This window comes from Copadichromis virginalis, linkage group LG3, assembly GCF_057382275.1.
Source record: "Copadichromis virginalis isolate Kocher_CV1m ecotype Utaka linkage group LG3, C_Virginalis_male_GT1.1, whole genome shotgun sequence".
Lineage (NCBI taxonomy): Eukaryota > Metazoa > Chordata > Actinopteri > Cichliformes > Cichlidae > Copadichromis > Copadichromis virginalis.
Genome location: NC_140620.1, coordinates 63,554,777 through 63,569,288, shown reverse-complemented (window position 1 = coordinate 63,569,288; position 14,512 = coordinate 63,554,777). Strand labels below are relative to the sequence as shown.

Sequence of the window (14,512 nt, the reverse complement as noted above, 5' to 3'; positions counted from 1 at the left end):
TGCAAAGAACTGAACAGGGAAAAACGGGAATATGAAAGTAATTTACTTCGTGAAATAACTCAGTGCTGTAGTAAAGAAAAACTAAACGTGCAAGAGAAGAATAAATTGATGGAGTTACAAACTAAATTAGACGATCTTTACCTAGAGAAAGCCCACGGTGCCTTTATAAGATCGAGAGCCAAGTGGATTGAGGCAGGTGAAAAGAACTCATCATATTTTAGTAAGCTGGAAAAGTGCAGACAGCAGAGAAATCTAATCTCAAGCTTGTTGATAAATGGGACTGAATGTAAAGATTTCAGAAAGATTGGAAAAGAAGTCTTCACTTTTTATTCCAAATTGTACTCCTCAGAATATTCAGCAGCTGATTCTGATAGTTTCTTTGATAAGATTCATAATCTCATCCCATGTATTGACAAGCCGTTCAAAGATCTGTGTGATTCAGAGCTTAAAATTGAGGAACTGGATTTGGTGGTCATGAAAATGGCATTAAACAAGTCCCCAGGGACAGATGGACTCACTACTAATTTTTATCAATTCTTCTGGAAGGACCTAAGAACTTTATTGTTTGATGCATTAAAGGAATCGATAGAGAAAAAAGAAGTGATGCCGAGCATGAAACAAGGGCTGATAACCCTGATCCCTAAATCGGGTAAGGATAAAAGAATTTTAGACAATTTAAGACCCATCACCTTACTAAACACTGACTATAAGATCCTGTCTGGAGCTGTAGCTGAGAGGCTAAAGAAAGGCATCTCAAACATTATCAGTGAAACACAATCAGGTTTTTTGAAAGGAAGACTAATTCATAACAATATTAGGCTGGTCTTGGATCTCCTTGAATACAGTGAATTAATCCAAGAGAGAGGGTACATCCTGTTCTTGGATTTTTACAAAGCATTTGACTCAGTTGAACATACGTTCATATTAAAAACTCTGCAGTCTTTTGGTTTTGGAGAGGAATTTATCAATGTTATAGAGATGCTATATAATGACATTAACAGCTCTGTTTTGCTAGAACATGGTACATGTTCAAGGTTTGAGGTTAATAGAGGGATAAGGCAGGGATGTAGCAGCTCACCACTTCTGTTCATCATGGTTGCTGAGCTGTTGTCTATTTTCATCATCATCATCATCAACTTTATTTATAAAGCACTTTAAAACAACCACAGCTGACACAAAGTGCTGTACATTGGAACTGTAAAATAAAATTACATGAGATATAAATAAAAAACAAATAAAAGAAGAGTGAAATCATTAATTAAATAACTACTGCATTAAAAAAGAAACTAAGTCTCACTGAGGTTAAAAGCCAAGGAATAAAAGTGGGTTTTAAGACGTGATTTAAAAGTGGACAGTGAAGGGTCCTCTCTAACATGCATGGGCAAATTATTCCATAATTTTGGAGCCACAATAGAGAAGGCCCTGTCCCCTCTGAGCTTCCTCCTGGATCTCGGTACCTCCAGGAGCAGCTGGTCAGCTGACCTGAGAGACCGACAGGGTATGTGGGGATGAAGAAGCTCAGAGAGGTAAGGCGGGGCAAGACTGTGTAGGCATTTAAAAACAAACATAAGAATTTTAAAATTAACTCTAAAAGACACAGGCAGCCAGTGCAGAGAGGCCAGCACGGGGGTTATATGCTCTCTTTTTCGAGTTCCTGTTAGGAGTCGTGCAGCCGCATTTTGAACCAGCTGCAGACGTGAGAGCAATGACTGACTGACCCCCACATAAAGTGAGTTACAGTAGTCCAGGCGGGAAGAAATAAAAGCATGGATCACTGTTTCAAGGTGCTGCCTCGAAAGAAAAGATTTTAGTCTTGCCAGTCGCCTTAAATGATAAAAACTGGACTTCACCACTGCTCTGATTTGGTTGTCCAATTTAAAATCACTGTCCAACTTAAAACCAAGGTCAGTAACAACAGATTTAAAATAGACTTCCAGGGATCCTAAAACAACAGAGGAGGACTCACAGGGACCACTGGGTCCAAACACCAACACTTCTGTTTTCTTTTTATTAAAATTTAAAAAGTTTCGAGCCAACCAAGCTTTAATGTCATCTAGACATGTCAAGAGAGGTTTTATGGAGATGGCATCCTTGCGTTTTAGTGTCAAATAAATTTGGCAGTCATCGGCATAACAGTGAAATGAGATCCCATGCCTTCTAAGGATAGAACCCAGAGGCAGTAGATACAGAGAAAAGAGCAGTGGCCCTAAAATTGAGCCCTGTGGGACACCACATGACAGAGGAGCAGAAGACGATTCGTAACCGAGAAGGCTGACAGAGAAAGTTCTATCTGACAAATAAGACCTAAACCAATTGAGTGCAGTGCCACCAATACCCACTACATCATGTAATCGAGAAATTAAAATATTGTGGTCTACTGTGTCAAAGGCAGCAGTTAGGTCAAGCAAGACAAGAACAACATGGTTACCAGAATCACATGCCAGAAGGATGTCATTAAAAACCCTTAGTAATGCAGATTCTGTGCTGTGAAGGGTTTTAAAACCTGACTGAAAAACCTCAAAGATTCCATTTTCATCTAGAAAATCTTTCAGTTGACTAAAAACAATTTTCTCTAAAACCTTGGAGACTAAAGGCAGCTTGGAAATAGGCCTATAGTTCGCTAAAACTGTGTGATTAAGGCCAGGTTTCTTAAGCAGTGGCTGTACTACTGCATGTTTGAAATTTGCAGGAACCACACCAGAAGACAGACTGCTGTTAATAATGTCAAGGACATACTGTTGTATACTAGGAAAAATTTCTTTAAAGAATTGTGGAGGGACAGGATCCCGTGGGGAACCTGTGGGCTTAATATGGCGAACCACATCCTCTAAAGAGGAGAGCGTCACAAGCTCAAACTGAGTGAAAACAGCAGCGCAAGGGACAGAGACAGAGGGGTCAGAGTCAGGAGCTGTGATAAGAGCCCTGATGGTGACAACCTTTTCAATAAAAAAGTTCAGAAAATCATTGCAAATCTCAGGAGAAACTTCCAAACAGACATTCAAAGGAGTATTAAGAACAGTGTCAATGGTCCTAAATAACACACGTGGGTTATGACAGTTGGAAGAAATAATATTTGCAAAATATTCCCTTTTTGCCTCTTTAACAGTGTTCTGGTAGCGATGCCAGCAGTCTTTGAGAATTTGAAATGATACATGCAGTTTATCCTTTTTCCACCTCCGTTCTGCTCGACGACATTCCCTCTTAACAGCACGACTGCTCTCATTAAACCAAGGCTCAGGTTTAGCCTTAAGCTGCCTGGTTTTTAAAGGAGCCACAGAGTCCATGATTTTTTCACAGCAAGAATTAAACCAGGAATGTAGGTCTTCTGTGTCAGAGGAATTATTTTGATTAAAAACAGTCACATTAAGGGGTTAACTGTGATGGGTGAACAGATAATAATCAGTCAGCTAGCAGATGATACCACCCTGTTTCTAAAAAATGAGGACCAGATTCCTTTAGCCTTGCAGGTGATCAACCACTTCTCCAAAGCTTCTGGCCTACAGCTGAATATTAATAAATGCAAAATTCTAGCTCTGCATGAGTGTCCCCTGCAAGCAATAAATAATATGCAGATCAAAAAAGAGGTGAAGTATCTGGGCATTGTAATTTGCAAGGATAAGACATCAACAGAAAATAAGAATATCTGTACCAATATAGAAAAGTGTAAGTCAATTTTAAACATGTGGCTGCAAAGGGACATAACTCTGTTTGGGAGAAGCTTGCTAACCAACATGGACAGTCTGTCCAGACTCATCTATCCAGCCTTTTCTCTGCCCATACCTCCAAAACTAATTAAATCTATAAATACTCTTAATTTTAGGTTCATATGGAGGAACAAATGTCATTATATAAAGAAAAATGATGTGATTAAGAATTATGAAGAGGGTGGGGCTAATGCCACTGACTTTGATGTTATGAATGGTGTACTAAAATTGAAATGGTTAAGATCTTTCATTAGGAACAAAAATTCCTTTTGGAACATTATTCCCAATGTGATTTTTGGCAAAATGGGTGGAATAGACTTTTTGTTACGTTGTGACTTTGATTGCAGTTCGTTACCTGTTAAACTCTCAGCTTTCCATCAGCAGGTCCGTCTCTACTGGAAATTAATCTATAAACATAGCTTTACTCCTCACAACACCCCTATATGGAACAACAGGTATATCCGTTTGTGTAGGAAATCTGTGTACGTGGATGAATGGAGATCTAAAGGGATTTGGGCTGTAGCTCATTTTATGGATGATAATGGGGTCTTATTAAAACATGAGACGTTCTGTGCGAAATTTGATGTAAGATGTACTGCTAAGAGATATAAATCCCCAGTGAAAGCCATCCCAGTCCCTTTGAGATCAATGATAAAAGAAGATATTGTGCACTCTAAAATTTCTCCTGGACTGAGGCAGCTCTGCATAGCTGGAGTTGAATTTGGTGACAGCAGGTTTACAAACAAAGTGATCAGGAATATTTTGATAAATGAAATTTGCCCTAATCCGGTTAAAAGAAATTATATCCTTAAAGAATTTGAGACCATGGAGGTTAAGGCGATAAGACAAAAGTCTACAGGGAGAGCAGAATTATTAGGCAAATGAGTATTTTGTCCACATCATCCTCTTCATGCATGTTGTCTTACTCCAAGCTGTATAGGCTCGAAAGCCTACTACCAATTAAGCATATTAGGTGATGTGCATCTCTGTAATGAGAAGGGGTGTGGTCTAATGACATCAACACCCTATATCAGGTGTGCATAATTATTAGGCAACGTCCTTTCCTTTGGCAAAATGGGTCAAAAGAAGGACTTGACAGGCTCAGAAAAGTCAAAAATAGTGAGATATCTTGCAGAGGGATGCAGCAGTCTCAAAATTGCAAAGCTTCTGAAGCGTGATCATCGAACAATCAAGCGTTTCATTCAAAATAGTCAACAGGGTCGCAAGAAGCGTGTGGAAAAACCAAGGCGCAAAATAACTGCCCATGAACTGAGAAAAGTCAAGCGTGCAGCTGCCAGGATGCCAGCATAGGAAAATTGGGTTGAACAGTGAGACTGCATTTGTGGGGTTTAGAAACATCCAGAGCATCGCAACAGAAAGGTAAATAAAAAAAGTAAGAGAGAGAGAGAGATAAAGAAATAAATGAACTAATAATACATAAATGAATAGAAAAATAGAAAACACACATGTAGAAATTGTCACATGTGAAATTGTTTTTGGAGAGAATCAGAAGTGAGACAGTTTGAATCCACAGTTCAGCGCAAAGATGCAGGAATTAAATCTGATTATAAAAACACATCGAGGCAACGAAGACCAGCTTACACTCAATATTAATATGAACACACAACATACACGCAATGAAGACATGCTTACACTCATGAATGTGAATACATGACATAAATGCTGAATGGTGTAGATTTAACACACTTAAAGGCTGAAGCTGAGGAATAACTCAGGAAGTTGCAGGACAATAGAGCGACTTTTGTGACAAGGAAAAAGAGACTGGGAGGACCAACCAGTGATTAGAAGCTTAAAGCAGGTTTAAAATAGTGAATTAGAAGTGGTTTCCAGCTGATTGAGCAAAAGAAGTGACGACTGTAGAAATAAAAATAAAATAATAATAATTGAATTATGCAGCAATGTTTTGAATATGCATTTCTGTTGTCAGGGCAACTTCTCGAGATGTGACTCAATACGCAAATTAGTTGAATGAGTGGGGACAGAAAAAAAAGAAAAACTCAAGTTTCCTGTCTGAGACATGAGTGAAGTTTGCATTGAGAGAAATATATCTGTGACTGTGTGAGAAGAACTGTTTGGTAAAATATATGATAGCAGCCGCAGGACAATTAAATAAAGTCTGTGACTAAGTGCAGTCGTGCAGATCTGGAGAAGAAGTTTATAATTTAGTGATGACACATTGTTATAAAGTGTTTAGAAAGGGCTTAATGGGAATATTACTGTTGGGCAAACTGTGCGGCTTTAACAAGATTTTCTGTGTATTTAGCAGGTGAAACTCTGTCAGCTGACTTCAGACTGTCAGGAAGCTGAAGAACCTGAGGCCAACCACTGAAACATGATGTGGGCAAAATGAACAGAGGGAGGGATTTTAAAGGTGAACATTTAGGACTTACTGCAAATGTTACTATGTCAAAGTTACTGTGACTCAAACAGAGGAAATTCTGATTTTTTTTTTATTTCCACACCCAGCATGTTTTGGGTGTTATATGCTATTAAATACTTTTAAATAAATTAAAAAGTATTTAATAGCATATAACACCCAAAATATGCTTCGGTTCACATTTAACTCCAGAAAATCATCAATCAAAACATGGATATTACCTGACCACAGATTCGTGGTGACGTCACTGCTCTTTTAACTGTTCGGTGTCTTTGTTTGTTTGCTGGTTGTAGAAATGGTTTATATGAGCTTTGAGCTGAGAGTCAGAGGTTTCTGTGGACGCTGCTCATGTCGGCACTTATATTTCTGACCTTTTCTTATAACCGATTAAACATGATCTCCTCCCTTTTGCCCCCATTTTTGGTGGTGTAGGTACAAATGATCAGGCATGACATTCTCATAATAAATAAGATACTGCAAATAATTATTTCTGCATTTATGCGATTGAAGTGAATTGAAAATGTGTATGAAATGACACTGTTTTAAAGATTTGGCCTAAATAATTTTGGAGTGAATGAGTCTAAACATGATGACCTAACTAGTGATACCCTGACACACACACACACACACACACACACACACACACACACACACACACACAGCATGTTATGCCAGTTTCAGCTGAAACTATGTTTCAAACCATGTTCCGGGTTTTTAGTTCACCATTTATGAGGCTTCAAGAAGAAAATAAAAGACAGATCTGAATGTTTGAAAATGTTTTGGAAAGATTCTGTAAAGATGAGATGAAAAATACTCAAAGGATAAATTTAATTGGCTTATTATTTAGATAAGTTGAAAAAAGTTAAACAAGCAAGTCAATGAAGAAACAAGGTAAAATGAAGTAATAATGAAAAAAGTTAAACAAGTAAATGAAGAAACAAGGCAGAGGAGAGAAAAGCCCAACAATCCCCTCTGAGCAAGCAGTTGGCGACAGTGGGGAGGAAAAACTGCCTTTAAGCGGGCAGGAACCTCCGGCAGAACCAGGCTCAGGAGGGGACAGTCAACGGCCGGGACTGGTTGGGGGGGGTTAACAGAGGTGGAGCAAGACGAGGCTACATCAGGTGAGGAAGCAGTAGCGTCTCTCCTCCGGAACAAGTGGAACCATTTTTTCTTTTTTTTCATGCACTTTTCCACGAGCGCTTTTTTCTCCAGGATGAGATTTCTCAGCTCATCGATGGTTTCTGCGTTTTGTTCTTCAAGTTTCTCACATCTTTGTTCCACCTCTTCCAATGTTGCTTGTTGTTCTTCAAGCTTGTCTTTGAGTTGTTTGGATGTTGCCTCCTGTATCAGCTTGTCCTTGTGCATGTCTGCATTTCTCTGTTGGACCTCTTTGTGCTTGTCTTCTAACTGCTCGTTTCTTTTCTGGATTTCTTGGAGCGTGAGCTGCAGGTCTTCATGTATTTTGTCTTCTTGTTGTTTTTGCGCCTGCATTTGAGTGTTTTCACGCTTCAAGTTATTGAATTCCACCAAAATCCCCTTAACGAGCTCGGAGTTGTTTCTCGCTATCTGATCGATCCTTCTCTGCATCTGTGAGCAGCGTTTCTCCAGTTTGTCCTTTTCTTCTTCCACTTTAGTTGCTTTGTCCTCCAGCTGATTACAAAACTCTTGCAGTTTTAGATTTTTAGACTCAAAGTCCTGGATGACACGTTTTCCTTCTTTCAGTCTTTCCTGCTGTTGCTCTTTCTGTTGAAGAAGGTCTTTATTTTGGCGCAGTGTTTCATCCAGGCTTTCTTTCAGCATGCGGTATTTTTCCTGCATGCTCTTCAGTTCGTGCTGCATGTCTCGTTGCTTTTTGTCCTGCTCTTCCTTCTGTTGGAGGAATTCTTTCTTTTCTTCCACAGCTTCATGGAGCTGTCTTTGGAGGAGCCGATTTTTTCGGTCCATGTATTGGAGATCCCGTTGTATCTTATCAGTCATCGTTTTCTTGTCTTGGAGCTGGTTGGTCATTTCTTTTAGTTCTGCACTCTTTTGCCTGTTTTCTTTAATGAGGTGCACAATCTGCTCTCGGCTCTGAGCAAACTTGATTCCCCAGCCCTCATTAATAATTTTTATGTCCGGCTGGCGCTGTTGTCTGTCTTCCAGCTCTTTATTTTGGGCTTCCATTCGTCTACATTTGTCCTCCAGTTGAAGTTTCTCTTCTTCAATTTGTTGCATTTTTTTCTGGAGAACGTAGTTTTCCTTCCTACTCTCCTCTAACGCCCTTTGGAAGGATGAGGAGCCATTTGGGGAAATTGGCCGGCCACGCCAGGAAGGAGAGGCGGCGTAATCTTTTTGAATTGGTTGTTTTTTTCTTGGAAACATGTTGGAGTTTCTATACGATGACTTTGAAGAGCTTGTGGTGAACGTTTTGTAGGCTGCAAACACAGATGCTGCTGAAACGAACTAAAACTTGCTGTTTCTCACCCCTACTTAAGGAAAAACATCAAAGGACTTAAGATTCTTAAGATCTATGACATCATCACTCCCTAAGCCAATGAGATTGTCACAAGACATTTTGGAATGGGGTATTTTTTTTTAAACTGTTTTCAAACTTAACGTAAAATTTCAGTGTTTCCTGGTTGTGTACTATTGGTTAGTCCAGCCGATTAAGAAATTAATTGTCACAAACATCCCTAATATTATATAACAGACGACAGAAAACACGAGTTTTTTTTCTACTCAATAGAGGTATAATAAAAGTTTTTTTAATTATCCTACTTTTTATAAAAGAGAACATTTATTAAAGATTATGTATTTAATTAAAAAACTCTGTTCATCTAAAGCAGGGGTCAGCAACCTTTAAGACCCAAAGAGCCATAATTGGCCTATCTGGGGTTGAAAGGCTCGATAAATGCACGGCGTTTCGCCGGGTACACCGGCTTCCGCGAGTGTGACGCTTATTTTGAGCGATGAAAAAATAAGAAAATATAATTTTATTTGTATATTGCAAAATCACAATAATCTTCCAATTTAGAACTACAAGTTTAAAAAAAGAACTAACATAAATAAAATACACTTCAGCTAATTTATTTCCCCAAACCACGCGGAGCCGCACTATAAGGACTAAAGAGCCGCAGGTTGCCGACCCCTGATCTAAAGGGTTTAACAAAAAGGGGGAGCTTCCTGCTGGAAATTGAAATGTCCCCATGTCCCCACTGGGCGATCGTGGCTCAAGAGTTAGGAGTTCGCCTTGTAATCGAGCCCCGGCTTGGACAGTCTCGGTCGTTGTGTCCTTGGGCAAGACACTTCACCCGGCAAGACACTTCACCCGTTGCCTACTGGTGGTGGTCAGAGGGCCTGGTGGCGCCCCAGGGTGGCTGTAGCTACATCACCAGTGTGTGAATGTGTGCGTGAATGGGTGGATGACTGAACGTGGGTGCTTAACTAGTTAAAAAAACAAACAAACATCTGTCTCTTATTTTTTATGTCACACAGGAAAGAAGCTTCAATGTCTGATGAGAAGACATTAATTTGTTGGTGTTTGTGGTGTTTGGTGCAGTTTTCTTGTTTTCTGGCTTGTTGTTTATTTACAGTGGAGATGAAGATCTCTAACAAGTTGATTTGTTCACATTTGCACATCTTAATTTTTAAGAGGAATGTGTTTTTTTGAGTTTGTACACTATATGCATGTAAGGCAACCGTTTCCTTTTTCTGTATTTTTGTGTGCTGCTCTTTTAACAAAAGGGGAACAAAAGACATTTAAATCGACCTCAGATGATTTGTTTAAATTTTTACAAGGTCTTACTGAGGTGATGCAAAGTGAAACATGCTTCTTTTTTGGTAATGTGCTGGAAAAGCTTGAAAATTGACCTTGAATGTGCTTAAAAAGTGCTTGAATTTGACCCTAAAAATGTGTATGAACCCTGCATATATTGCAGTATTTACATTTTATAGTAGGAATTTCATGGCAACAGCTAATCTTTATTTTGTTTACTGGGAAATGAAATGCTGCCAATTCACAAAGCTGTGCTTCAGCTGCACTTCCTGTTGTAGACTTGTGATGCACACAGGCTCTGTTCCAGCACTCAGCATGTTCTTCCTTATTTGCTCCACCAGGGGGAGCTCCTAAACTATGACATCTTGATAGGAGTGAACCAGGGAGAGGGGCTGAAGTTTGTGGACGACAGTGAGGACAACGACGGCATCTCAGCTGCGGCGTTCGACTACACCATCTCCAGCTTTGTTGACAACCTCTACGGCTACCCAGAGGGTGAGGACGCCACCTCTGTACACTGCCACTTTTTCAGTTATTCCATTTTACAGCCTCCTCTCACTTAACTGCATTTTGCAGCATCATCAGGTTTTGTCTTATTAGGAGCCGCGTTTGTTGATTTGTTCGTTTTTTTCTGTTTGCTGTATTCATTAAAATAAACGGATAATCGTCAAAATGACAAATGTGGACAATTATCAAAGCTTACATTACAATTCTGACAGCTTGAGTTCACATGAATTTTCAAAAGAATATCAAAACCTGTGAAAGTGCTTTAAGCGTTTAAAACATGCGAGTAAAGAATGGAATCAGTAACATGTGAGCCCAGTGAAGTGCATCAAACAAGACAAGCGTGCTAAAGAGAGCCACTCATCCACATCACGGCGTGTCTGCGCCTTAACCTTTGAGGCTCTGTGGGCAGTAATGCTATCATCCCCCAGGTAGTGGGCTCCCAATCTCAGTGTCGGTGTTTCTGACAGATCGGCCTGCGAACCCCTCACAGCCGGACCACAGTCACAGTACAGACATGTTTGGATAATGCAGTCATGCTTCCTCTCTGCTGCCTGTCACTCCTTCTGTTATCTGAAAGACTTTTTTTCCTCTCTAGATTTCTCACTCGCTTCCTGGCTCTTGGTTCATCTCACCAACATTTGCTTTGGTTTCATATCTGTTGATCAGACCGATCTCTTAAAAAATGTCTCACACTGCTGTTACTTTACTCTTAGCAGTTTTCACTTTTATCTTTCTTCCCCCTCCTTTTGTCCCCTCCTGTGCTTCTTCACCAGGCAAAGACATCCTGAGGGAGACCATTAAGTTCATGTACACAGACTGGGCGGACAGGGACAACGGCGACATGCGGCGGAAGACTCTGTTGGCCCTGTTTACGGACCACCAGTGGGTGGCACCAGCTGTGGCCACTGCCAAACTCCATGCTGAGTTTCAGTCCCCAGTTTACTTTTACACGTTCATCCACCACTGCCACACCGAGACGCGGCCCGAGTGCCGACGCCGCGCACGGAGACGAGATACCTTACGTGTTCGGCGTACCGATGATCGGTGCCACGGACCTGCTCCCGTGCAACTTCTCCAAGAACGATGTGATGCTGAGCGCTGTGGTCATGACTTACTGGACTAACTTCGCAAAGACTGGGTAGGCCTCATGTCACAGTAGTGTAAACTGTACACGTTACTGTATGTTCTCTGACAGCCTTCTAGTCATGTTGAATACTTGAATCTAGGTTGCTAGTTTAATTCCCGTGTGGCTTTGAAGAATTGAACATACTGGTTCACCAAAAGCATCCAGATCCCAGAGCAGCCGGTTGGTCTTAGATAGTTTAAAGGTTGCACAGAGAATGGGCCTTCTGTCTGTATTCAGTGTATTGATGCCACATGTTACTTATAATGGAGACTGAATATAACTTTGAACTGAAACGTTTAACCTTTATGCTCCACCAGGGACCCCAACCTGCCCGTCCCTCAGGACACCGAGTTCATTCATACCAAGCCCAACCGCTTCGAGGAGGTCATCTGGACCAAGTTCAACTGGAAGGACAAGCAGTACCTTCACATCGGTTTGAAACCTCGTGTCAGAGACAACTACAGAGCTAACAAAGTGGCCTTTTGGCTGGAATTAGTCCCTCATCTTCACAGCCTGCACGACGTGCTCTTTCCCACCACTACGCGCTCCCCCGCAGGCCGTGACCCCGGCACCATGAGGCCCAGAAACAACGTTCCTCGAACCACTCGTCATCCTTACCCTACCTTCCCATCAGATCCTGAGCCCGAGGGCTCAGAGCGCCCGCCCCAGGACCTCTTTCCCGGAGACACCCGCGACTACTCCACCGAACTGAGCGTGACAGTTGCAGTTGGAGCGTCGCTCTTCTTCCTCAACATCCTGGCCTTCGCCGCCCTTTACTACAAGCGTGACAAGCGGCATGAGATGCGCCGGCACCGGCTGTCCCCTCAGCGGGGCGGCCCCGCCAACGACCTGGCTCACAGCCAGGAGGAGGAGATCATGTCCCTGCAGATGAAGGACTGGGAGCACGACGCTCACCACGACATGGAGCCCCTGCGACCCCACGACATCCTGCGGCCCGCCTGCCCTCCCGACTACACCCTGGTGCTGCGCCGCGCCCCCGACAACGTGCCGCTGATGACGCCATACACCATCACCGTGATCCCCAGCACCATCACCAGCATGCAGCCTCTTCACGCCTTCAACACATTCCCCTCCACCGGCCACAACAACACCCTGCCCCACCCCCACTCCACCACCAGGGTATAGTAGGGACAGGCCCGACACAGCGCCACCTAGGGACCAGGAACACTGGCTCTGCTTCCGCTCTGGAAGGGAGGCCTCTAGACGTGGGCCTTCGTTCTGTCCTCTTATTCTCTTCTTTCTCCAAAAGCAACTACACCTGCTGCGTCATGTGCTGTGAAACTTGGCAGCTCCCTCCACTGGTGGCATGTGGAGGTGCAACTGAAGTGTCCAGCAGCAGATGAGCAGTTTGGGGTGGGTGACTCAGATCTTTCAAAGATACTGTTTTCAAAGACGGTCTGCTGTTTCCAGGCTCAAGACCTCCAACATTTGTCAAAGGGACGAATGCTCTCTCGCTCCTCGCTGTTTTCTCTTTTTTACGTTGGCGTCATCTCTTTTTCCATCTCCTGTGTGTTATGTGCACATTATGCTTCTCTTTTCTACATCCGTGTTTTATTACTGCTCTCTTCCTCTCATTTGACACGCCTCCCTCCTGCTCTTCTCTAAAAATTCCCGATCTGCTGAGCAGTCTGGAGGGGGAGGCGTACACTAAACATATAACCATGAAAACACTGATATCTTTCATTCGACCAGCATTTTTAGGTGCCAAGTAAGTACTGCTGTGTTTCATTTCTCATCGAGGGAGAAGAAAAACCAAAGAAAAATAGAGTATCGCTATTTATATAGTTCTATATTGTGTATTTTGTTGTACAGTTATTTTATTTTCAACTTTAATTTATATATTTATCTTTATCTTATTCTTCCCAGTTAAATTTACCCTTCATTCTAATTTGTGTTGTACAGTTATTTCATTTTTAACCTTAATTTATATTTTATTCCTTCCTAGTTAAATTTACCCTTTTTAATTTTTCATATTTATTTCCTATCTTATTCATAGCCTTTTCCTTTTTTGTTCTCTTTAGGTCACGAGCAGTTGCCCAAGCATTTCACTACATATCGTACTGTGTACGTGACAAATAAAATTTGAATTTGAATTTGAATTTAAATTTGAATTTGAATTTACCTTCAACTAACAGAGTTCTGTCATGTTCTCATGACAAAGTGCCAAACTGGCCTCAGTCGTGATTTTCTTTCTTCCATCTTCTCTCTTTTTGTTGTTTTGTTTGAAGCATTTGTTAAATTGTTGTTTTTTATTGTGTGGAAAGAATTTTTCTGAAAATATAGATATAGAGAAATGATATTATATATAGTTCTATATAAAATGTGTACAAAGGAGAAAGTATATAAAAGGGTTTTCTCAGTGGGGGATCTATGCATGAATTATTTTTAAAGACACGGGGAAAAGGACACTGTACCTGTCGATGCACGTTTCCCAAAATCTAAACGAGTCATATCGCTCCATGTTTGCTACTTTTGGTTTTTGGTTTTCTCCCGCAGAGTAAGAGCATCGCAGGAGCATCGCAGGAGCATCGCAGGAGCATCGCAGGAGCATCGCAGGAGCATTGCAGGAGCTCCTGAAGTCAAACGACGCCTCCCAGCACTCATTTATTAAAACGGAGTCGATGCCAAAAGTCTTAAACGTTAGAATCAAAGCAACAGCTGTGAACTCAGTCATGGTGTCATGTGCAGCCTCCATCTTACTGTCACTGATTTTTAATTTTAGGGTACGTGAGGTAAAGCGTCCGTCGATGTAGCTTGATTGTACAAAACTATTTTTCTACGTTATTAACAAAACAGAGCAGAGACTGATGCTGCTCCTGTCTGACCCCCTTATGTCTGCCACATGTGTATTCTGACTTCATATCATCACTGCTCCCTCCCTCCTCCTCTCTCCATCCTACACCGCCTTTGTTATTTAACACCGACCCCCCCAAACTGATAATCAGACAAATTCCCAAACAGCTGACTTCACTGTGTCGACACCGTTCCTGACTATTTCTGAC

The 14,512-nt window shown here is 41.5% G+C and overlaps 1 protein-coding gene and 1 pseudogene across 1 annotated transcript; one reads left to right on the top strand and one right to left on the bottom strand.

Moving 5' to 3' along the window:
- Positions 1-7,318: 7,318 nt before the first annotated feature.
- On the bottom strand, positions 7,319-8,555 carry LOC146716570 (uncharacterized; annotated as a pseudogene).
- Positions 8,556-11,338: 2,783 nt separating this feature from the next.
- Positions 11,339-13,146, top strand: LOC146716569 (neuroligin-4, X-linked-like). The gene is made up of 2 exons (XM_085452498.1): positions 11,339-11,501; positions 11,807-13,146. Exons 1-2 carry the CDS (start codon positions 11,401-11,403, stop codon positions 12,633-12,635), a joined length of 930 nt encoding a protein of 309 aa, XP_085308624.1. The 5' UTR covers positions 11,339-11,400; the 3' UTR covers positions 12,636-13,146.
- Positions 13,147-14,512: the final 1,366 nt, after the last annotated feature.